This window comes from Poecile atricapillus, chromosome 1 (assembly GCF_030490865.1).
Source record: "Poecile atricapillus isolate bPoeAtr1 chromosome 1, bPoeAtr1.hap1, whole genome shotgun sequence".
Taxonomy (NCBI): domain Eukaryota; kingdom Metazoa; phylum Chordata; class Aves; order Passeriformes; family Paridae; genus Poecile; species Poecile atricapillus.
This window is the reverse complement of record NC_081249.1, coordinates 144,639,572-144,665,110: the sequence shown is the minus strand read 5'-3', so window position 1 is coordinate 144,665,110 and position 25,539 is coordinate 144,639,572. Positions and strand designations below refer to the sequence as shown.

The 25,539-nt window shown below is 40.4% G+C and overlaps 1 protein-coding gene across 1 annotated transcript in view; it reads left to right on the top strand.

Annotated features, from left to right (window-relative positions):
* Positions 1–22,582, top strand: part of LOC131584183 (cytosolic phospholipase A2 epsilon-like) — a 31,600-nt gene extending 9,018 nt beyond the window's left edge. The window contains exons 4-21 of the mRNA XM_058849082.1: positions 4,639–4,775; positions 5,586–5,714; positions 6,380–6,420; positions 6,980–7,022; positions 7,433–7,496; positions 8,422–8,591; positions 8,716–8,808; positions 9,550–9,587; positions 10,750–10,885; positions 12,311–12,447; positions 12,749–12,974; positions 14,633–14,747; positions 15,185–15,322; positions 16,117–16,224; positions 17,284–17,472; positions 18,351–18,517; positions 19,257–19,443; positions 22,260–22,582. Coding sequence (XP_058705065.1) covers positions 4,639–4,775; positions 5,586–5,714; positions 6,380–6,420; positions 6,980–7,022; positions 7,433–7,496; positions 8,422–8,591; positions 8,716–8,808; positions 9,550–9,587; positions 10,750–10,885; positions 12,311–12,447; positions 12,749–12,974; positions 14,633–14,747; positions 15,185–15,322; positions 16,117–16,224; positions 17,284–17,472; positions 18,351–18,517; positions 19,257–19,443; positions 22,260–22,582 — 2,441 coding nt within the window. The remainder of the gene's footprint in view (positions 1–4,638; positions 4,776–5,585; positions 5,715–6,379; positions 6,421–6,979; positions 7,023–7,432; positions 7,497–8,421; positions 8,592–8,715; positions 8,809–9,549; positions 9,588–10,749; positions 10,886–12,310; positions 12,448–12,748; positions 12,975–14,632; positions 14,748–15,184; positions 15,323–16,116; positions 16,225–17,283; positions 17,473–18,350; positions 18,518–19,256; positions 19,444–22,259) is intronic.
* Positions 22,583–25,539: the final 2,957 nt, after the last annotated feature.

The window sequence follows — 25,539 nt, the reverse complement described above, 5'->3', positions numbered from 1 at the left end:
CTGAAACTGTGGCAGCCTACCAGCTGATCCCACGTTCCAAGGGATGACCTTTGCTGCTGGAGTGCAGACTCTGGCTCGTTAACACAGATGAGGTGAAGAGTGGTGGTGTCAGGTCTGACGCATTCAGCCCCACTGGTGCTGAGTGTTTGCAGTGCTCTTCCTGAACTGCAGGAAGTGAGGAGCTCTGTGTCCCAGTAAAAAATGACTTGGAGTGAGCCTCAGCTTGACAGGTGATTTGTTTTCTGGGACACAGTAACTTTTCTGAGAGAAGTCTTGCCAGATCAAGAGGCTGTCAGAGCTGAGGAAGAAAGTTGAAGTCCTGGGCTGAAATTTGACTGTACTCAGGTATATTTTCTAGTGTAGAAAAGATGCATATGTGGAAACTTTCTCAGCTGTGGAAACAAACCTGTTGGTCTTAGCTGAGATGTCAGAAAAATCACTCCTCTCCCTCAACTCTTCCTTTTGTTTTCAGATCTTCCTTTGGTTTTTCACCTTTGAACGAAGAGAGGCCTTACATTTTTATAAAAGAAGAGCTCAGAGACTTTGTCCTCTAACATCTTATGAAATTATTTTGTGAAAGTTTTTGTATTATTCCTTCAGAAGAAATGACTCAGTTCTGCAGTAGGGCACTTGGAGCCTTTGCAAAACAGTCATTCTCCAGAGACATTAGGAGTTAGTTTTGTTACAGAAAATAAGTGCAAAAAAATGAGGGAGATTACAGCTGGTGAAGGTGGCACTAATGGCCCTGTCCCAGGAAAGCAAGTGGTGCCAGTGGAGCACAGTGGCACAGGAGGGAGAGGTGACCAGATATGAAACATTGATCTAGGACTGCAGCATGTACTGCGCCCACTGAATCTGCTCCAGGGAGAAAATCCTACTTTGCCACTTGACTTAAATGGCTGGACTGGGTGAAGTGCTCATTCACACGGGGACTCAGTTCATCCCTGGTCAAAGACATTGCTGATATAGCACAGTAGATCTATGAGCTTTTGTTATTTCCACAAGTAAACCACAGAGCGTAATACTGTGCTTATAAATGAGTGTTGCACCAGGATGCTGGTAGAGGTCTTAGCCAAGTTCAAATCCTCTCTCAGATAGCAGTAGGAGTAAATCCTTAATTCTGTTTGTATTGTATGAGGCTGGTGAGGGAAAATGTTCCCAAATATCATGTCCAGCAATTGAGAAATGGGAGCGGTTCTCCTCCTCCTCTTAAGCAAACTGTAGTAAACTAGGATTCAAGGAGAACCTGTCTGTGCAGGTGAAGAATATTTCACTAGGAGAAAATTATTTCTTCGTTTTGGTGTTACGAAATTCAGTAACAGGACAGATGGGATTTTGTAGTTTACATTCATTGTTCTTATGAGACTAGTTTTTCTTATATGCTTTGGTTTTCAGTGCTGTAATTTTCTCCTTACCTGTGATGGAGATGAGTGCTTTTAGCATGGGATGGTTCATCTCAGGTACACCTCACAGGACTGTACTCTGACAGAGTACCACACGTGGCTGCAATTCTGATCAACTTCTTTTGGTCTTGTATTTTTGACCAATCTTTAGCTCTAAGACAGAGTTGAGAAGCAGTCTCACCACTACAGAAATTAAATCTGAAGCTATGAATTGGAAAAGGACATCAGGGACACTTAGTGCTGGCTTTCAAAGAGAAATGCAGATGTCTCAGCATTCACATGAGGTGACATGATGTCTTCAGGGAAGTTGCAGTATATGCACTGAAGGGCCCGGCATGGCACGAAACTGCTAAAAAAGCCCAGCAACTGCATTACAACTAAAACATGAAGAAAATGCTAATAGATTTTTTTTTTTTTTTGTATTAGCTCTCAGGTAGCAATGAATAAACTGGAACATTTTTGGTAGCTCTCTTGTACACTTTTTTCAGGGATAAGAGGGAGCAATGAAAGCTGATTAGTCATTTCAAGGGCTCCCATATAGTATGGGTACAATAGCCATCATAGTATTCAGCAGATATTCAACTATCCTGTTATTTTTTATTTATCTCACTGTTTGCCTCACAGTTTAGTCTCAGTTGAAGTGAACTTCCACTTCTACAAAAATACATAAGGTCATTTAGACTCATAGCATGGGAATTCTACTGTCTGTAAAATTAAAGGAAAACATAAAAAATCACAGGAATGATAAGGAAAACAATAACCTCTCCACACTGGTATGGACTGTAGATGAGTTGTGGCAAAACCACATGTGATGTAGTCCCCTTTCTTCACAGGAAGAGAATGTACTTTGTCCTAGTGGTATTACCTCGCCCCATCTTCAAGGTCAAATTTGCATACAGGAGTTGTTAGCACCATTATGTAATTTTTCTGGGGCCAGCTAGCCTTGTTACAGCAGAATCACACAAAGTGGCTGAGGTGTGAAGGCACTTCTGGAGACTTTGTAGTCCAGACCCCTGCCATAAATAGGATTGGCTTCAGTAGGTTGTTCAGAGCCATATCCATTTGGGTTCTGAATATCCTCAAGGGTAGAGACCTCACAACCTTTCTGGGCAATCTGTGACAGTACTTGGTGGTGGTTACCGTGTCATGGTAAAAATGAAATTTTTACTTATTACAGTGGGATTCCCTGCATTTTGGTTTGTGTCCACTGCCTTTTACCTTTCACTGGGCACCACGGGGGAGGATCTGAAGCAGACTTCTTTATTTTCCTCTCCTCTTACAGGCATTTACACCAATTGACAAGACTGTGTAAGCCTTCTCTGCTTCAGGCTGAAGAGTCTCAGCTGGCTCAGCTTCTCCCCATAGAGCAGATGACAATTTTAGAAAGTAGCCTCAATATGGAGATATTTTGCCAAAGAAAACACTCCAGAAAATCAGTAAATTCCAGGTCAAACAGTAACAAAAGACATTCATAAGTGCTGCAGCTGTCCGTTCATGGCTGTCTCAAAGATTTCACACTACTGGCTTTCTCATTCTATCACAAGTCTTATTTTTTACAATGTGTGATGAAAAAATGAAATTTAAAATAGCTAGAAACTAAAAGGGAGAGAAATTATGTCTTAAGTCAGTTCAGAAATGTTAATTTCTGAATCACATGCCACCTCATCCACTTTGGCAATTTTGGAGATGCTGGGTTCATGTTTTTGGAACACTTGAGACTGGCAGTTGTGTGTGTGCTAATGAGAGGAGGGATGGTCCAGATGCCCTGAAGCCACACTTAGTTCTTGGCTATTGTACAGGCTCTGTAGATCAGAGGCAGTGATACCATTAATCAGGATGAGTACATCACAGCTCAACAGGCTGTCAGGCAGCCAGCGAGGGAAGAACTTTCAGTTATCAGACAGATCAGCAAGCACAGCCCTCCCACTCCTAGTAAATTAAATATTATACTGGTAATTGCCGAAGTCAATGTATTACCCTATCACCTCCTTTACGTTAAAATACGAGACTCTGAAATGTTGTCAGTGGAAATAATTTCAAAGACAGGCAATCTACTACCTTCTAAAGAGAAAACTCCTGGCAGTGTCAAGAAATTCCTTCAAGATTCAGCACAAAGTGTTACATGGGGATCTCCCTAATTGACAGGCATCCTCCCTTGAGCATGTCCCAGTCACAGGGTCTCTGGATTTCAGGCAACACCCTTTTTTTAAGCAAAATATCCCAAAGCAATATATCCTAAACAAAGACGGGGATGAACTTGCTCTTTACCTCGAGGAGCTGACTCAGGACCTCTACCGTGCTTACAGACAGTAGGTGCCCTTCTCCCTGCTCATGAGGTGATTCTCTCTGTAGACTGCCACGGCACCAGACTCCTCCTCTTTTCTTGCCAAAGCCCATGTTTACAGAACAGGATGAATCAACCCTTCTAGCTGCCGCTGGAAAAGTTCCTGCCCAAGGTCTGAGAATCTCTTTAGTGCTCGCTTGGTCCAGGATCTATGGGAGATAGTAACTTAGAGCAAGTGCAACCTCACTCCACTCCCTCCATCCACAAGATGCAAATCCTTTCTGCCACTTCGCTTCTCCTGGGAAGAGGTGTGAAGTAGGAATTAGATTCCAGGTCCTTCAGGCATCAGTAAACACCAGGAAAAGGCTCCAGTTCCTACTGAGCTTCTGAAGCAGCAATTGTACTGCTGGTAGGCCTCTCCCTTCCTACCCCGCCTAGGGAGACGATGATCAAGGTCACTGGAATAATTAATTTTCAATCATAAGGAGTTAATAACCAGGTATGCCAGACATGTACTATCTGAATCAGACTTAAACCTGATTCTTTTGATATTTCTCACAAAGTTAAATTGCTACAGAGACAATTTATGTGCAATCCCTCTCAGGGTCTGAAGTAATGCTGCCTCTGCCACGGTTTTGCCTGCCAAATTTTTGATATGGAGCAAGACTCTTGAATAGACACACTTTTCAATTTGTTAGCTAGAATTGTATTTTTTCTTTGAATGTATAAGATTATGCATAATTGTTTGAATACATTGTTTATTAAAAATAATGTTGTGTTGAATAAATTAATTTTATCCAGCTGTGTGATTTCTATCTTCCTGGTTTGGCCAATGTTTATCAGAAAGAACTGCCCATCTCTCACCCATGTTGAAGCTACAGATCATTTCAACATCTCCACTGCTTGTATTGTGCCTCCTCTGCCAGATATTTTGTGCTTATGTTTTTACAGTAAGCCAATCTGATTGCTATGTGAGGCTCTGGTTGCCTACAGCTTCAGATGAAATATTCCACACCAAAACCATCAAAAACTGTAGAAATCCTGTGTGGAATGAAACTTTCTACTTCCGGATACAGAGAAAAGTCAAGGTAAACAACCCAAAACCTCTCTTTTTCATCTAATCTCTAGGCAGTGTCTTTCAGTTTAGCCCCAAACCCCTAAACTAAAATGTCTTCAAATGCATTTCTGGGTTTACTTAAAATTCCCCAAGTAAGATGAAGCAAAACAATTCTGGCTTTGCTGGAATCCAGTTTACTCCTAACAGACAGTTATTATTTATGTATGGGTAATGAGAGTCTGATCTCCTTGGGGGAGGCTGATGGGACCCATGACAGTGATTACACAGAGAAATTGAAATGAAAATATAAAATTACACTGTAACAGAAAAATACATCTTTTTCTGAAAGGACATGAATTAATGGCAGGAGATAATGCCAAATTCTAGTATGATTAAGATTTGTTTGCTGCTGCAAATTGAACTACACTCAAATACCTGTGAGCAGGTGGCTGAAAGCAGAATGTCCAAAGATCTAGAAAGGTGATTATTAATATGAAGTGATCTCTACTGCCCATCTATCCCATATGAAGCAATATAGGACTTTTGGCAATCCATATTTCTCCCTAGAAGATTGCATTTTTTATGAGATATACTTAAAAGCATAACAGCTGACCCAAAAGAGATCTCAGTTCAGCTTTAGTTGACAAGACTACGACCTGGTTCTTACCTTACCTGGTTCTTTGTACTCCCTTTCTTACTCTTCCTTCTCACACTTTTTCATCAATACTTTTCTATTTCCTCTCTGTAAAGCTGACACTAAGCCTGGAAGAGCTGCAGAATGTCATACTTCTTGTATGTCATACATGCTAGTGAATTGGATATTTTTCATTTCTTTTCCCAGAATGTTCTGGAAATTACTGTTTCTGATGATGACGTCATTCGCGATGATGACCGTGCAATTGTGCTTTTTGATGTAGCTAAAATCCCCCTTGGGGAAAGAATTTTTACAGCATTCCCACTAAACACAGAGGTAAGAGCTTGGTCAGATATTTAGTGCAGCGTGATGTCCATCCTCTCCCCTCTGTTTGAAGAGATGTACTGTCTCTTCTGGTTTTACTGCCAGGACCAGCTTGGTGATAAAAATGTAGCAAAATTTATTAACATCCTGGAAACTGCACATCAGTGACAAAATAGATGGCCTTCTCAAATTCCTGTTGGTTTCCTTTGGCGCAGGTCGTGGCCAAATTCCCAAGCCCCAGAGTAGATGCAATTTTATGGAAGCTTTGCACTTTCAATAATCTGATAGAAAATAAGAGTTTATCTAATCCTCATAAAGACTATAAAAACCAAAACAATGCAAGCACAGGGAAATGATCTGTTTCCACAATATTTTCCTAAATACTACGCCTTAGCATATCATGTTCAGCGTATGGAAGCTGGCAGAGAAGAAAGTGTGAAATGGGCTTATTAGGGAGATTTATAAGTACCAAACACCCTTCATTCTGCAAGTACAATTGAGAACTTTCCCTTGGAGGAGAAAAAGCTGCCTCAGTCATTTAATGCTGATAATAGGAAGTACAAAACAGAATATTTTTACTTATTAAATGTAAAGGATACAGTGCTTGAAAAAATTAAGGTCACTTTGAAAACCTCTGTACATGCTACTTGAGACAACTTCTTTTATTTTATTTTCAGGGGAAGGAGGAGCTGGAAGTTGAGTTTGTATTGGAGACCATGTGAGTAAAACCCCATTATTATTGGCAGCTTGGAGTTATACATTAGTGCAGGGAAACCTTTTGTAGATCCAGTATCACCTTAAGAGCCAGAGACAAGTTTTTCCAAACTTAATATGTGCTTTAAAAAAATCATTGTACAAAAGGAAAAATGCCATGATATGGAGAGGAGTTGAGAATCCTTTATACTGTGACTTTCTCTTAAGATTTTTGTTTTACATAGTTCAGAGTTGGCTGGGAAATCCCACTGCAGTAAGTCTGCAGATTTACTGGACAGTTTTCTCTGGGAAAATCGTGGCTGAGGAGAACGTTGCTACCCAACTTGTGTCATGCCTGTGCTACTAAGGCTGTGGCAAGAACTTTCCACGTGCCTTACAACAATTTAATAATTTCTGCTGGGTCATTATGTGGCATCTAGTGTCAAGGGAGCATACAGAAATAATAAGAAGGAGTAAAGAAAACAATAGTAATAAAAAAATTAGAGAGAGAAATGTGTTCAGTTCAGGACAGTATCCAGAACATATTGTTTATAAAATATATATTTTTTTTTCTTCTTTTCCAGCCCGGGTCCTCCTGAAACCATCATCACAAATGGGGCAATAGTGGTAAAATAATGTTTTGTTCTTTTGTGTTGTTTCCCACATCATTCCTTACCGTGGCTGACTATAATGTCAGTGAGGGAAAGTCTTTATTTTTTAATGATACTTTCTCTTAGGAGCTTTATCTTTAAGGAGACCAACATGACCTTAGAGGAGCCTTATGGCTATTATAATTTTCCCTTGTTTTGTCTGCATCCATTGAAAATGACAATGTGAATTTAGCATAGCACCATCTTCCCATGTGACAATAAATTAATTCTCACATTCACTGTGCCTGGCAAAACTGTCCAACACAGCTGGCCCCCACATTCAAACAATGGCCTTTCCTACAGTGATCCTTTCAACATCTGCCAGCACTGGTGGTGTGATGGCTGGATGAATTATCTAATTCTCTGTCCTCATCACACCTACCATAGTGTCGTGAAGAAGCCTGTCTGGAAGTTCATTTGGACAGCAGGAGGCAAAAGAGGCGTTTTTCGGGTAAGATTATTACTTCTCAAAATAAATATTGTCTCTAACAAGGCCTGGACATTGCATCAGCAAACTACTAAGGTTTTACTTGATCACATTTAAGGTGATCTGTACAAAATTTGCAGTAAGGAATGCCACCAGTTCTGCAGCAGGTATAGGTTCAGGGTTTTGACTTCATAGAGAGTCTTGTGCCAGACTAGAAACAACTGGAATCAGATGCTTGTACAGAATGTATCTAAAACCCAAGTTAAGATTCTGCAAACCTCTGCTGCAGTACTGCTAAACCCTGAAGAAGCTTCCTCAGGTGTCCATGGCGTTAACTTTGCTCAGGATCTCTGTCACTTTGACTTACGCATATGCACAGAAACACCTCATTTTTTGCAGGGATTAGCCACTCAGCAGCTGGCTCCTGCCTGACCCTGGTCAAGATCCAGAATCTAGAAGTTCCTCTGCCCACATCCCCTGAGGGGCTGGATCTGGTAGGCAACCTCAGAGCATGCATAATGCACACTGGCAGGATTACCTAAGCTATTCATATAAATAGGGTCATCTGCTGCAGAGTCAGATCTTATTTTAGGGGGCTGAGAACTTCTTCAGCTCATTATTTGGCCTGGGATGAGGATTATTTACCATGCAGAGTAGCTGGTTGTATTCACTGTGTCATGATGAAACTGCAACAGAAAAGTAGCAATCTAAAATTCAGTGCCATCCGTGCCACATTCCCATCTGACTTCTTGCTCAGCACATTATAAAGATACAGTCACCTGAAAGATTTGGGGTTTGGATCACTTTTAGAATATAGATTTTCAAATATAAAGGAAGAGGAGAAGGAATTTGTTCAAAGCTACCTTTTGCTTCTTTTTTTTTTCTCTCTCTCTCTTTTTATTTACAATTGTAAGTAACTTTGTGTATGCATTTTATCTCATTGTTTTAGAGAATGAGCTAACATTTACAGTGAGAGGATCCTTTGAAGAAACCCAGACAGTTTCAGTGGGCTCTGACTCCCGCTCCCCTCTCCCAGATCCCACTTTCTTCCACTATGCCAGATACAAGCAACCCTCCCTGGATGTTGCACTCAGGAAGAAGACGAAGCTTCCCACCTTTGTACGTTATTCCAGAACATGGTAGACAACACAGACAGTTCTATGACCTGACGTTTACATGTGAGTAGGGAGCAAGAGGAAGACATTTCTGTTTTAACCAAAAAGCACTCCATGCTCCTTTTCAGTGTACTTGCATGTCATGTGGACCAAGGAGGAGAAGTGTCCCCTTGACAATCCCTCTGAAGTCACTCCCCTCTGAGCAGGAAGTAGTTGGTGAGGTGAGTGTGTGCTGGCCATGGGGAATCCTTTGCAGGTTTTTGGAAGTTCTCTCTGATTTGCATGAAGCAGAAACCAAGGGCCACTTCTCTTTATACAGGCAGCTGTTTTCTAACCTCCCTCCAATCTAGGGCAATGCATAGTGAAGCGAATTATTTGGGGCAAAGTAAAATGGGAAATGCAAGGGAAAAGGGGGAAGAAGAAAAACAGCTAAGCTGTGGCTCATGCTCCTTGTACTGTCCATGTCCTTAATGAGGCTGGAGATGACTGGGTGCCGCTGGGACAGAGTGGTGAGGCTGAAGCCTGGCACACTGCCCCGGGAAGCAAACCCAAGCCACACGTGTGGGGTGCTCAGCCTCTCTGGCTTCCCCTTGCTATGGGAGAGGCTCTGGTTTCAACACCCATCTTCAGTGGTGGATCCTTCCAGGGAGGTGAGCTGCAGCACTGCAGCTCTTCTGGTATTTATTTGTGTAGCTAACTAGCACCAGGCAAGCTACACCCAGTTTTATGGGAGAGATAACATGTGGACTCCAGATGATAGTGTACTAAAGTCTTCATCTATTAAATCAGTGCACATCTCTGGTTACTATTGAAATACTGAGAAGAGATCTCATTTTTTTTGAGATTCAGAGTTTTGTAGGTGTTGTGATGACCCGAAAGATACGTGTCTTAGTCTGACTGGGGGAAAGGGACTATCCTAAACAAAATATCAATAATCATTATTGTACCTTTTCAATTTTCAGCACAGAAAATTTGATTTGCTCCTTAAGGTGAAAAAATGGTAAGACACCTGTGCTTTTCCCCCTGGTTCTTTGTATTTAGATAGTTGTAAAACAAGTTCGAATCCCACTGTTACTGCCTTTGTCCTGAATGCTGGTCCATCTTCATTTCAGACTATAAAATAAAATGCACTCAGTACATAATGCAAAGATTTTCAGCAATGGAGTTTTTGTAATGGGATGGGGAGTTAAGAAAAGGTTTTATAAAGAACACACCAATTTTCTGTTCATACTGTGCTGCAATCAATATTACATGGTAAAGGTTACTGTAGACACACTGTAGACATCTACTGTTTATTGCCAAATGCAGATTCTCAATAAAGGCAACATTTCAAAACTAATTGAAAAAACCCTGTTTCCCAAAAGGTCTCTTTAGCTGTTTCCTTCCATTAAAAGATCAAAATCAGAGTGCCTGTGTACTCTAAGATGTGAAAAAAATTGAAATAATAAATGTACCTGCATTTATTGTTTTAATGTCTACTCAAAGAGATAAATGCAAATAAACTCAATGAAGGGATTGCTTATTTCTAAACCAAGGAAACACACCATTTTGGAATATTGTTCAGACCTTAGTAAAATTTATAAGATGGATATGCTACATTATGTAGTATATTGTAACAGAAGAGAACTTCCAGAAAAGCAGGTGCTTTTTCCATCATGCTGTTTATTTTCAGTAATGAAATATGCATACAGTTTACCACTGTCATTTAAAAACTTCTTCCTTAGAACGCGTATGCAAGATTTTCATAGCAGCTTTCAAACCGCAAATGTAGTGCTTATAGACATAAAAGGAACACCTGAGTGTGTAAATCTGCAGCTTCAGTAGAAGAACGTTTTGCAGGCGTCAATAGAAGTTTGCACAACTTTTAAAAGCCACCTTTGAAACACTGCCCTCTTCAGGCTTCTGGATTTATGTCTGAAAAGGAGCGGCTGTTATTTGTAGCTGTATTTAATTCCAGGCATCTTTGGCAGGGAGAAAAATATTCCTTTCAGTTCAAAGGCAGATGGACTGTTCTTCTCTGAGAACAATCCAGAACATTTAATATCTTTCTGCTTTGCTTCATAAAGACCTGGTAGTGAAGACATATCTACTTAGGAAGTAAAGGAATTTAAATGGTGGCTTAGACCACAAACATGATGTATGATACCTGCTCCCTGTTCCAGCCAGGAAGACCTAGATGTGCGCCTGGGGTTTGATCTGTGTGTCCAGGAACAGGATTTCATTCACAAGAGGAAGAAGGTGGTTGCAGCTGCCTTGAAGGACATTCTCCATCTGGAAGAGGACTTGCAGGACAATGAGGTATCTGAGACATAATTATTTTCTGCTTTCTGCACAGGTGAGCGTCAAAACATAGTATTGATGGTCACATTTTTTTGGAAACCTTGTAGTTTCCTGTACAAGCTACAGCTGAGTTCTTTTCTCAGTGGCTGACTTCTTTTCTCTGTTCTAGGGATGAAATGAGTACTCATCATAAACATGAATAAAAAGCCTGTAGCCCTAGAGAATCTAGCCTTGTGCTCAGGAGCAGTCTGCCCCATAAAGTAGAGAAGGGCTTAGGTGATCTCAGAACCAAGGCCAAAGTTTCTTTTTGGCCAGATCTGAACAGTGGATTCATCACTTCATTCCCTCACGGTTGAAATTGGATTGTGTTTTTTTACCCTTTGTGCCACCATCCGGTTGTGTGAGCACAGCACACTGCCAATCTGACTTCATCTGCTCAGCATGTTCTTGCTCAGCAAACAGGATTGATAACAGAGGTTTTAAGGCAGAGGAAAAATCAGGTTTCTTTTTTTTAATTATGCACCCATGACTGGAGTGTGAAGCCTAAACTCAAATGCAGACATGATAAATTTTCTTGTTTTGACCTAAACTGAGTTCTTGCACAGCTGGACCTTTCAGATGCAAGACTCTGCCTTTCATGGGTCATTCCCTTCCCCTCAGATATAGAGCCCATACTTCCCTACAGAACATACAATCTCTCTGTATTCTTTTGATTTGTACATGACATTCATTCACTCCAATGCATAATAGCTGTTTTTACTGTTAAAGAAGCCAATTCATGTTTATGAATTAATTCTTTTCCGAAGAGTTCCAGTCCCTGGACTTCTGTATGATCACAGAAGCAAGTAATTGCTGCTCTCTTGCATACCTAGTACTGTATATACAGTATATGTGTTAGGTGGAGTGAGCATGATTTCTCTTTCCCTCCTTTCATTAAAAGGGAGTGGTGTCACAGCCTCTGGCTTCAGGGGTTCCGAATTGGCCTGTGCTCGTAAATCCATCAGTTATGACATTTCTAGTATGGCTTGTGGAATAACTGTACAATAATTTCAGCAAACTTCAAGAAAAGAGTAGTTATTACTGCTCACATGGAAACTCTGAAACAGCACTGATATTTTCTGGTCTCTTGTATCTGACAATAATCTGATTCAGTTGAAAGAAGATCCTCTAATTTTTGCTGCTCTGTATTAATGGTTTTCAAACAGAGCACTGAAAATGTGATAATGGATTTCATATTCTAATGCAGAACTGCTTGACAGAGGGAAATATGAAGTATTTCTTACTCCTTACATGCCCCATTATTCACTCAGGTTTTTCTTCACATTGGACTGGTGGTGTATTTTTACTACTTTATCAGTGCTGTAAATTTCTCATTCTAATCAGAGATGTCTCTGTCCCTTCTTAGACCATATCACTAAATGCATGTATTTTGGGATTGAACAGGTACCTGTGGTGGCAATCATGACAACGGGAGGTGGAACCAGAGCTCTGACAGCCATGTATGCTCACCTCCTCAGTGTACAGGAAATGAATGTCTTGGACTGTGTCTCATATATCACTGGTTTATCTGGAACAACATGGTAAGACCAAGATAAGAGCACAGAAATTTTTCCGTAATTGACATCAAGGAGTAATCTTGAGTTATGTGATCTTAACTATCAAGAAAAGGCTTTCTTTTTCTGCTGTGGCTTTTTGTTGTTGTTTCTTTCAGTGGGTGTTTTCCTGCATTTGCAATTAATTAAATATGTGGATAGTACCAAACACATGTTGTTTTTTCATATAAATGAAATGATGCAATACACAAACCTCCATAACTTCCCAAAGCTCTGCTTCAGAACGCACACTTTTCCTTTGGTTTTTTGTTTGTTTGGTTTTTCTTAGGACCATGTCAAACTTGTATGAAGATCCTGACTGGTCCCAAAAAGATCTCAAGGAAACCCTCAATGATGTCCGAAAGCATGTACTTAAAAATAAGTTTGTTGCTTGTTTTGCTCCTGATCGTCTGAAATACTATTTGGAAGAGTTGCACCAGAGGAAACAGGAAGGACATCAGCTGTGTTTCACAGATCTATGGGGACTCATCATTGAAACCATGTTACATGATGAGGTACAATAACAGCACCTTTCTCTTCAGATTTGACTATCTAGTGAATACAGCACTGAGGAAAGACAGTAAATCAAAAACTAGTTGAAATTGGAAGGGACCTCTGGAGTTCATCTTGTCCAAGCAGGATTAGCAAGGGCCAGATACCCTCATCTATGGGCTTTGAATATCTCCACAGCTGAAGGCTCCACAAATTCTCTGGGCAACACATGCCAATGTTTGACCACCCTTATGCAAAAGAGGTTTTTTGTTTGTTTGTTTATTTTTCATATAGATGCCTAATGCATGTGCCTTGGCAGTACCATTCATTATGTCTGTAATTATACAGATCTTAACATCACACGTGGTACAGAAAAGATGGGAATGAAAAGAAATAACAGGAAACTCACAATATGATCAACTTTTCATTTATTCCCCACAGAATCTAAAAGGGGCTTACAAGAAGGCTGGGGAGGGACTATTCACAAGGGCATGTAGTGGTAAGACAAGAGGGAAACGGCCTTAAAATGAAGGATGGTAGGTTTAGATTAGGTATTAGGAAGAATTCTTCACTTTGAGGATAGTGAGACACTGGAACAGGTTCTCAAGAGGTCATGGACTCCCCATCTCTGCAGGGATTTAAGACCAGGTTGGATGGGGAGCAACCTGGTCTTGTGTAAGGTGTCCCTGCCTATGGCAGTGGGATTGGAACTAAGTGATTTTTAAAGGCCCTTCCAACCCCAACCATTTGATGATTTTGTGAATTCACATGTAAATATTAGAATAAAAACCCTGCTGTTCTTTTAAAAGAGCTGCACAATAAGGCAAGGCAAAGGAAAATCATCAGCCCAAAGGCAGTATCTCTGAGCTGTTAATAATCACCCTGCAAACATCTCCATCAATACCTGTGTTCAGGTTCTACTTTAATCTTCATGAATATTTATTTCCCACTAGGCCATTTATACTTTAGAACGAGAAAACTTTTCCCCCTGTAATATGATTAACCCTACACACATCCACATTTCTACTGCACAGTGGTAGAGACTCCCTGGGATTGTGCTCAGCAGGGAGCTGTGAGCGTCCCCACAGCCCTGTCCCCTGACCAGCAATAGCCCAAGGGAAGCCTGGTGGCACTGGTGGCACAGCCATCCTTCCATGGGCTGCTCTGGTGAGGGGGTGCACCTGCAGTTCTGCTTGTAGGAGCACACTCACAAACCTTGGTTCTGCTCCCAAACCATCCCACCCTTTCCACCCTGCCTGAGCTCTGTAGCAGAAGGGCCAAGCCTTGCTGAACATTAACTCTGCATGAACCTTGTCTCTGTCACAGGTCTGAGGAAAAGAGGTTTTTCTGGGCAGTCAGAGAGGGGTTTACTCTTTCATAATGAAATATTTCCTGTCAAAAGTGCTTTTCAAACATTCCCAGTCATTTTTTCTGAAATAAAAAATATAGGTGACAGCATTTTCTCCTTACCATATTCTTTCAACACATGAATTTAGGATTGTTTGTGTGGTGAAGCATTGGGGCAGGGATAGGGGTGACAGCACGTTTCTGAACTAAGCAACTGGGGAGCATCCCTGTTGGAGTCATGTATGCACTGCATTGCCAGAACCCCGGGTTAGATGAAGTGGGAGGCTCTTTGTGTCATCCAGTTCTCCTCAGCTACTGTCATTCTTCAAAACAGGAGGACTGCCATAAGCTCACAGATCAGCAGCAGGCACTAAATCAGGGTCAAAACCCCCTGCCCATCTATCTCTCTCTCAATGTGAAGGATAAAATCAGCGACCAGGATTTTAGAGGTAACAATACTCCAGAACTGCATTTCATGCTTAATCCCAGTTGGGGTCAATTTAGGATTAGATAAAGATATCAATTAAATGCACAAATACTTTGAAAGACTAATCCACCTCAGAGGAGAAATTTACTGGTTAATATTTTGAAGACCTTAGTATAATTCTGTATTCAGGATCAAAAACAGGACAATAGAAGACATTATGCGCTTCTGTAGAAACTGTCAAAAAGTTTATAGAGACATGTAGATGTAAGAGGACAATTTGTTCTGCTTTTGTTCATTTGTTCAATTGTTTACTGCTGTGAAATGTACAGTGGATAAATGCCTTCTTGCAAAGTGCCATAATTAGAAACCAGTCTGCCTTAATCTGGCCAATATTGTGTTTTATTCAAATAATTATGCCTCTGCTGCTGTAATCAGTCTATCTCATGCCTTTTCTTTTAGAATGGGTGGAATTCACCCCCTATGAGGTAGGATTCCCAAAATATGGTGCCTTCATTCGTGCAGAAGATTTTGGCAGTGAGTTCTTCATGGGTCGCCTGATGAAGAAAGTCCCAGAATCCAGAATCTGCTTTTTGGAAGGTGATTCGTTGTTCTGGGAAAAAGTAATATAATGTAATCTGTTCCTGCACAAACCCCTCTTCTGAAATTTAACAGTTAGTGTGTTTTTATCTGCCAGGAGCAGTATATGGTAAAATACCAGAATAGCAGGTCACAATCTGCAGGATTTTTCATTTTCTCTGTGATCTTATCTTAACAGATTTATTGATTTCATCTGTGGTTATGCTTACTGACATGAGACTTTCTTTCTCTCTCTCTCTCTTTTTCTCTCTCTCTCTCTATATATATATTTAAATATATATTTGTCAGCAACAGAAGTTGTGTATTCCATTTCAGAGTGCAAATATGTTGTAATATTTATCTTTTTTCCCTCTTTCGTAAAAAAGTGAAAGCAGTAAGGAAACATTTCTTCCCTTTGCAAAAGCTATCTCTTGCCTCATTGTTCTTTCTACTTCCACCAACTGCCTAAAGGGAAAAGGAAGTTTCAGTGGGTTTCTTGAGAAGCAGAAACTTTTTCCTTGTGTGGAGATTTCACTGCAGTTAATGGTGAGGCATAAGGAAACAACTTAGAATCTCTCTGTCCCTGGCTACAATTTCAGAAAAGGACCCAGGTCTTCCCTTCTTTGTTCAGAAATGCTGTCAGGTTACTACCCCCTTTCTACACCTTGGCACTTTCTTCGTACCTTCTCTAGAATGATGCAGAGACATTTCTGCCCCTGTTCCCTGAAGTGTCCAGTGACACAGTTATTCAAAAAGTTTAAATCAAATTCCTTAGCACCCCATTTATTTTCTGTCAAATACATCCTGTGCCACAGGGATCTGGAGCAGTGTATTTTCCTTGAATCTCATGGATGCTTGGTATATATCTGTTAATTCAGAAGACTTCTGGCACAAATGGACCCGAGACAAAATTACTGACATAGGTGGGTTGTTCTTATGTGATTATTTTGTTTTATTTTATCTTTTTTTTGCTTTTCTTCTGTGCTGCTACTTACTGAATTTTTCAAAGCCCTTTTAGACCATTCTCCTCAGGAATTTCCATTATCCACATGTAGACCAGAAGGAAATTCATGCCATGTATTACATATGGCAATTATTTTAGTTGTATGTGAAAAGAACCCACAGGATCCAACACAGAAAAATAAAAGAGACAATGGCCCTCTTATGAGATGTTTTCTGAGCACGAGGGTAAAACTAGAGAAAAAGATCCCTGTAGATGTAAGATGCTCCCGTAGCATTCCACAGTATTCCATCTCCTCTCTCAGAAGTTGAAACACCAGAGAAATGAGAGCAAACAACATTCTTGCATCTCTGAAGTCTACAAAATATTGACACAAACTTCAGTTACTACTGGAAGTCATTCCAAACTAGTCATAAGGATGAGATCTGCAAAACATGATACCAAATTAAGAACGATCTGCAGGGTCAGATTTCAAGGACAAATACATTACAATGAAACACAAGAAAGACAAACACATTACAATGAAAATATGACAAGGAAGAGAAGTATTTCAAAAAGGCTTCCTTATTCTATCTTCTAGCACTTGTAAGGAAGTAATTTCTGGTTGTTCAGTCAAGGATTTTGTATTTGCTGGTGAGGAGCATTAATTATGTTTGTGTGTCTGAGAGATTGTTATTGTGTGGCTTTTTATGTGTCTGAGAGAGATAATGTGGCATAGAGTAGCAAAGGAAGACAAAGTTAAACACAAGATATTTAATGGATAAAATCATGGCAAAGCAAAGAAATTTCTAGTTGGTGAAGTAGACTCTTTTGCAGCAAACAAAGCCTTTATCACTGTGAAATGAGAAGAAGAAAGGGATTTTTCAAAGCTTAGTTTAAAAAACATGAGATTTGTGAAAATCCTGGAAGTAAAAAGAGAAAGAAATCCAAGTTTTCCAACCATATTAAACCAAAGGATGACTTCACAGATTGACTTCAACAGTGAAGCCACATATATAAATTGTTGTTCTTCCCTCTGCAGGTGATGAAGCCTTATTCCCTACAAGACCAAATGAGCTGGATACTCGAGTGGTTTGTCCTCCTGACAGCTTTTCAGAAATTTTTCGAGATGTTGCAATGTTACGTCCGGCAGCCTCAGAAATCCATAACTTCCTGAAAGGCCTCCAGATAAATAACAACTACTTAGAGAGCGAGTTTTCCAGGTGGAAAGGTATGGTAACAACACCCTGCTTTGAGTTACAGTTTAAACCATCCTTGTGAAAAAGAAACAATCCTTAAAAAGTTATCAGGCTAACTGCTTTTCTGTTTCATTCTGATAGTATTTGAAGCTGTTTGTCACTGAAAGCTAAGATTAGGTAGCAGGAGAGGCTTCAAAAAAAGTTCTTCAAAAAAATTCATGAAGTCTCATGACTGATAGGTGAGAAGGATCCCAATTATTCACCCAGCACCTGTCTGTGCCAGCCAGTTGTTGCTGTGCCTGCGACATGGCACTGGTGCTACCATATGCTGTCTCTTGCCTGGCTCAAAGGATGTGGCAGGGAGCTTTGTTTCCTGTTACATTTTTACTTCTAAGTAAGATATAACCTTTGTAATGGTATTCCCTGTCATCCATGTAGGGAATTTCTATTCATATATATACCATTAATATCTGTCACTAGATATTCTGTTAAAATTGTAGCTGTGTTCCTGTTCTCAAAGTGAGCAAGGCACCCAAAATATTTAGTCTTTTTACTGTGTTGAGAGAGTGAGGTGCTGTTTTAATGTTTCATTAACAGAAAAATAAAAAAAGAAAACTACAAAAAACCCCACATCAACTGATCAGACTCACACACAAGATGAACTAAGTCTATTCTCCTGAGTGCTAAATTAATCCCTTTTAGTCAGAGGAAAGCCAAAGAAATTGCAGAGTAAAGAGTGAAAAGAGGAAGTCAGATGAGGAACTGAGAAATTACTGAACTGCAGCCATCAGCTATATAGGTAGGTCTAGGACCCAAGAAAAGTTGAAGTCCCCTTTTGTTAACAATAGACTTTCCTCAGCACTTCTCTTGCCTTGGGCACCTTCTCTGAAAAAACGTGCTTCTTTCCTAGACTGTGAGCTGGACTCTCAGCCCAACCACCTGACAACAGCAACAGACTACCTCATCCTGATTGATACTGCCTTTGCCTTTGCTACCAGTTACCCACCCCTTATGAGACCAGAAAGGAAAGTGGATGTCATTTTGCATTTCAACTACAGCTCAGGTTCACAGACAGGGGTGAGTCTTGCACATTCTTCTTCCCTGATTTCTCTGTTTCATCACTGAGTTCCCAGAACAGCTAATCCTCTACTCATAGAAACTTTTGTTTTTCCCCAATATCTGGGAGGTGTTGATAAGTTAACAGTTTGCTTTTAGCTGGGTGTCACATATCTTTATGGAACAGTAAAAATGTTATCAGGAAGTAATAATGTAGTAAACTGTACCTGCCCATTTTTACATGTAAGTGGTTTTAGCTGATTTGAAGGCAGTCACAAATAGAATGAATGAAGCTAATTGCCTTTAAACACTGTCTAGTATTTCTCAATGGAATCATACATATTCCTATGCAAGGGAAAATGTACCTTCAGGACAATATAACTGCAACAATAGAAGGGTTTGATGCAGAAGAACAGATATGCAAATAAATGCAATAAGAGTTTGCATTTAGGAATGTTAAATTCCTTAGGAATGAGAAGTTGTCTAAAGGCAACTTTTTCATAGCCAAATGTGAAATACAGCCAATGTAGATTTTTAAAGACAGGCATGTGGACTCAGATCCATCTCACTTAACTCTGCCCTTCCAAGTCCTGGCTCCATAAACAACCTACACCTGAACTGGGTATGTACCATAACCTGTCAGAACCTGTCCCTTGCCTCACAAATATTCCAAATGAAATTAGATTTTGGTCAAATTCAAAGTTCTTCCTGCATGTTCTGATATTTTCTTTTGTTTTGCTTTCCTGTTTGTGGCAACAAGCCCCTGAAAGATGCCTCTAAGTACTTCGCAAAACAGGGAATTCCTTTCCCTACAGAGGTGCCAGATGACCAGGAAACTCCACATCTGAAGGAATGCTACATTGTTGGTGATAAAGAGAGCCCAGAAACACCTATTGTGGTATTTTTCCCTCTAGTAAATGACACCTTCAGGGAATACAAAGCACCTGGTAAGTTAACAGTTATCCTTCACATTAACAGGGCCAGTAGCCACTTTCTCCCTCTTTTTTATTGGATAATATCTCTTTTCAAATCATGCTGCAATAAGAGACTTGAACTCTCTGCTTAGATCTGAACCATATCAAGAAACTTAAAATGTGTGATTTCTTATGGACAGTAGAGAAGCATGTGGGATTAGCCTTTGGCACATATTTTCCTCTACAGATTTTTTTTTTTTTTTTGGCTTTTCATAAGCAGATTGTAGTTAAGTGAGGAAAAGAATAGTCTGTTTATCTGCAGTAGCAGAAATTAGCAGGGGTAATTTCCTCTCATACTAGTCATCCTCTCCTGTTAGAGAATGCTCCAAGGAGTCTAAGGTTTTCATTGTTTAAAATAATTTCAAGGCTTACAGTTAGGCAGATAACCTTCAAAACAAAAGTATGAACTAGCAAAGTGATGAAAATGTAACAGTGAAGCATAGTGAAGTGATGAAAGCACAACACTGAGCCATTCCAACAGTGTCTGTTCACTTTGAAATTTGAAGAGTTTCAATAGCAACATTACCAGGCACTTTTAAACAGATTAATTCTAAATCCTGGTACTATAACCCACATGCCACAATATTCTCTTTCTACCAAAGTCTCAGTTGCTCCTTTTCCAGATGCTAAAATTCCTCAATCAGATTGTGAGTTCACTTCAAAGCCCCACAGTATACTTGAAAGCCAGAAGTTCTAGGTTAGTACATGGTACATTCAATTTAAAACCAAAACAAGTGCAGAAACTATTGTCCCAATTACATCAATTCTTATCCTTTAGTATTAAGTAAGTTGTAAAAAATAATATGGTGCTTTTGCTGTGTTGATGGAGTTCATTACACATTGGAGGTGCACAGCTAGGGTTTTGGACAGTATTCAAATAGGCTAAGGGCATTTTTGCATGTACACATACCATTCTACTCCAGCTCTCACCACTGATCAGATAATTGAAAGGTTGCTTTCTGCAGTTGCCCTTGGTAGAGAGAATTAAAGAAAGGAGGAAAGAGGAAAGAAGTAGAAGAGCTGAGATTTAGCTTCCATACTGCACTGCTCTTTTGCATTGCTCTGTGAGGGAGTTTGCTTTCCTTCCTCCCCTCAATAATTTCCAGAAAAGAGGGATGCCTAGCCGAAGTCAGTTATCTACTATCAGGTGTACATCTGATGATGTGCAGATGCTAAATGCCAAAATATATTATCAGGGAGTCTAAAAAGGGGTTTTGCTAGGTATGAAGAAAATGAATTTGATGACGTGCATGGTATCTGCATACTGCATACACTTGAGGTGAGCTTGTGTTGCCCAACCGGTTCAGCTGGTAGCTGCAAGACTAGACTAAACAGGAAGAGAAAGAAGGGGTCCTTGTCATGCCCCCTCGAGGAAAGTGTAAGCTGAGCTGGCACAGAAGAACTCTGTGCAGGCAGTTTTTTGGGAGGACTGACGCCTTACAGCTGTGACCTGACCTCCATAGCAGCAGGGTGGATGCTGCAGAAGGTCCTGTGAGGCTGGAAAAGGATGTCTGCCCTTTTTTAGTGACAGGCAGAGATCATCTTAATTTATGGTGCTTCAGTACCGTGCTCTAGCCCAGATCTAAATTGTACAGCATGTGAAGTTTTAGTACAATCACATGAACAGGCAGTTTTGCCATAGGCAGCTCATCCATCACTTTGTTCAGAAGGGGAATTTAGAGTCTGGGCAGTAAACAAGCACAGTTGACATATTCAAACTGGTTAACTTCTGCACTGTTAGGCTATTCCATAATCAAGTAGAAAAGGAATTCTCTGTGTGAGACTTGGACTGCTTCAGTTGAGTGGTACCAGTTCACTGTAACTCTGTCTGCAAAGCTGAGACATCTGTTGGACTCTGAGAGACCCTTCAAGGAAAATCAGAACCCTTTGATCAATGTTGTTAGATCCATCTTGGTACAGAAGATTCCCCAGATGCACGAGGTCTTGTCACTGAGATGCTGACTTTTCCCAGTGCCTACCTCCTTGCCAAAGGGCTCGTGGTGCAGCTTCCTGTGACTGTGAAGGGTGCTTGTTTGCCACAGTAACAACCTCTTGGCAATGTGATGGTCTCATTGGAGGCTGACAGAAAAATTCTCATGTTTCTGATACCCTTTCTGACAATATTAACTTCCAGTTCTGGGTTGCTAAAGCTCTCTTTCCCTCATGCCAGCTGTCAGAAAATCAAAGGGTCTGTGGAAATGGTGAGGAAGCATAAAAACATAGGAGAACCTGTTTTAATCTGAGAAAGAGTTAATTTTCTTCCAAGCTTGTTTGGGATCTGTAATGAGAATTACATTGTTCTTCCTTTTCTGTCCCATTAAACTGTTTTTATCTCCACCCACATTTTCTCACTTTGCTCTTCTGATTCTCTCCTCATCCCAGTGGTCAGGGTGCACTGAGCAAGCAGCTGTGCTGCTGAGCTGCTGGCTGGGGTGAAACCATGACGTGGGATTGCAGGATAGCACACAGCAGTGGATCTCCACACCCTCAGGTCTCTGCCCCACAGGTGGGATCTTCAGCTGTCCTTTAGCAGCCAAAGGCACATACTGGAATCCAGTAATCTTCAGAATCCAACAAAATTAATTTACCTCTTCCTTTCCAATAACCTATTTATTCTATGTACTAGCAGATAGAAGCTCAGCCTGCTCATATGCTGTGTCCCATCTATGCAGAGTCGAGCAAAAACCTGATTTAGTTTAGGGTTGTGATCCACTATTTTTGCTTGCCTGAGAAACACCCAGACCCTAATTGTTTCTGTCAAGTTAACCAAGTCATTGTTTGTCTGCTAGGTGTGAAGCGTAGTCCCTCAGAGATGGCAGAGGGTGAGGTTGATGTTGCCAATGCCTGTGGCCCATATTACATAAACAATCTGAGCTATTCAGAGGAAAATTTTGACAAACTGGTGAATCTAAGTTACTACAACGTCCAGAACAACAAAGATTTGATTCTTCAGGCCTTGCATACAGCTGTGGAAAGGAAAAAGCAGCATAAGAAAGAGCAAGTGCTGCAAAAAGCACCCGATGGCTCTGGCATGCGCGTGCCTGGTGGAGAGGGAACCCAGCATTTGGCTGGCTGCCCAGCACCAGGGGAATATGAAATAAAGCATCTATGAGTCCTGTTGATGAAGAAGAAAAGGAATTTCATTAGGAAGTGAAGAAAAGCCAAAGAATGCTAAGAATAGCACTTCATTTGTCATCAAAAATGCTAAGCCTGTCTGTCAAGCGGAGGGAATAAACTCAAAAAAACAGCTCTTCCTTAATGAACTCATGTGCTTCCCTCGTTGACAACCTCAGGAGCGTGGCTAGGTGAGGCTGTGCTCCACTGTGCTTGCCAGGGTGACCTTCCAGGCCAGGGCCAAACTGCGTGGACAAGGAGGTGTGAGGAAGTTTACACTGCCTGTTTGTGTTCTACCTGTGCTATAGAAACAGAGGATTGCCAGTCCAGAAATGCAGCAGAGAACAAAATTCATCACCTCTAAAACTAAATCATGGAAGTCATCTGTGAACGAAGAAATCTTTATGTGAATGTAAATAAATATTAAATTTATATCATAAACCACCTCTTTTGAGTAGGAGTTACAGCAAATAAATAGTTTTCATACCAAATATGTGTTTCAGCCACTTATTTTAGGTGCTTCTTCCTCTACTAGCAAGACAAAGGCAACATGCAGACATTTCATAGCTGCTGAACAATTATTGAAGAAAAAAGTATACCTGCTCCAGACCTAGATGTAAGCTAGTCCAGGATCCTGGGACCCCTTGAGTTTAGGATTACAACTAAGACCCATCTCTACAAGAAGTAACTCACTTATTTGAGCAAGCTGGATTTAAATGCTATTGATAATATGAAACATTCTTTAATATTGATAATATTAAAGTGTTAGAGGCTATTACATTGAAAAGACACAAGGAACACAGACAAAGCAAAACTAAAACTGTATACCTAATATCACTCATGCAAATGTGATTTTTTTAACTTGCTGTAGAGTATGGCAACTGAAGTTAACAGAACATCAGCTTTCACCTTGTTGATGCTTTCTTTGTGACATTAACATGTCTCCTTTTCAGTAAGCAGTCTAGGCTTTGGACATGTAAAATTTTGATATGTAAAAGTCTACATTTATTCTTCTAATATTTTTAATTCAATGCTATTGTTTTATTTATTAGACATCTTATATCCACAAGCCCATGTTTCCTACAGGCTTCCCCACTCCTCAATTCTGCTGTAGTATTCTTTGTCAAGAAATCCTGCTACTGTGGGCCAAAAATGGAAGTCTTACAAATTCCTTTGCTCTCAAGTTTGAGGGTCTCCTCCTAGGTGGTGCACAGTGATGTTACCCTTCTGTTTGCCACGTAGGTCATTGAACACTTCCCTGCAGGAGACAGGAGCCCAGAGAGCTCCTGGACTGTATGCCCAGAGTTTATCTGCCATGGAAACGAGAGAGCAAAGACAGCACTCATGCTGATGAATGTACAGGACAGGATGTAGCCAGAGGGCACAGCCAGACCTGGGAATTTGGAAGCACTCCCAGGTTCCCATATACAGTTAGAGCTTTATTGTCTGAAGGGCAAAAATTATTTCACCGACAGCAGGAAGCATCCAGGCAGGAAGTCTGAAGAGAAGCAGAACGAGGTGTGTGAGTGCAAACACTTCCCTGCCCTTCCTGCTGCTTTCCAGCAGACACGAAAGCGTTGTGGAGAACAATGAGCACTTTACCCCATTTCAAAAATCTTGCATGGAATCTCAGTTTTTTATGTTCAACAAGAATACAGAGTAAAATGTCAGGCCTGATCAAGGAGGTGGAACTGCTTCCACACAAGGTACAAATAGCTGAGGAATCTGCAACCTAAAAAAGAACAGAAGGAGTGAAAGGCAGAGAAGAGTGATGTATGAAGTCGGTGCGCCTCTCTTCTATCACAAGACCTAGAGAGGATCAGACAAAACTAGCAAACAGCAGGTTTAAACAAAGTGAGGTAGTTCTGCACACATGTAATTAAGTTTTCTTGTTGATAAAATGTTAAGCATTCAGAAAACTGAATTTTGAGGCATTCACTAGAAAATTTTTAGGGACTGGAAAAATGCAATGGCTCTGCATCTCCCTCAGTCCTGCACTGAATCATGAATTCCAGAGTAGGAGGAGAGTCTGAGGCAGTATTGTACCTGCCCTGTGAGGTATGTGAGCTATGTAAGGTTGTCCAATCACTAAATACTGGACTTAGCACCACAGACAAGGGGGAAAGGAACCTCACTCCACACTGCAGTATTTAGGTTTTCCACAGCTCACAGATAATTAATAATTGGGAGCAGTCAGACCTCTAAAGATGTGGTGGTACAAGACTAATTTAAAAGAAATTACTGAACTTAAATAGGGAAGGTGTAACTGCAAGGATAACTTAATTACATATGAATTAAACCATAGAGAAAAGTAATGACAATTAAAGGAATACAAAACCAAACTGTGAAAAGATTTTAAAAAATGAGGAAACCAGTCTGCAAGACCCTATGTGAAATGGTATAAAATCTTTGGACTCAGCATGGAAATTGCAACAAAAGGGTTGCAAAATATACACACAGCCCTAAATAAAATGCAAAGCAAGGAACCAAGAAAAGGCAAAGAAGTTAAATGCCCAGAACTGAGCATTGCTAAGGCCTAACATCTGTTCTTTGAGGAACAGCATGGAGAGGAAGGAGATGAAAAGAGCACATCTAAACCTGCTGATGTATTTAGAAAAAACCTGGAGCATATCAAGAAAATGCAGTATTCAATATGGAAATTAAGTACATAGATAAAAATGTGAAATAGTAGATGTACTGGACTAGCAAAAGGGGATTTAAATTATATGGATGCTGCGAAGGAGCCGTGTGCCACACAAAAACATTTGTAATATAGTGTTTAAACACAGTTTCAGCAAAAAATTTCACTCCTTTTCTTTTAACTGAGATCCCAAGTTGTATTTTTTTTAGTTAGTGAGCACGAATTTTAATGTCAGAGGACAAAAAATATTTGTTTTATTGATTTCCCCAAGTTTGTAGTGAATCTGGAGTTACACTCCACTAAAATCTCCTGTG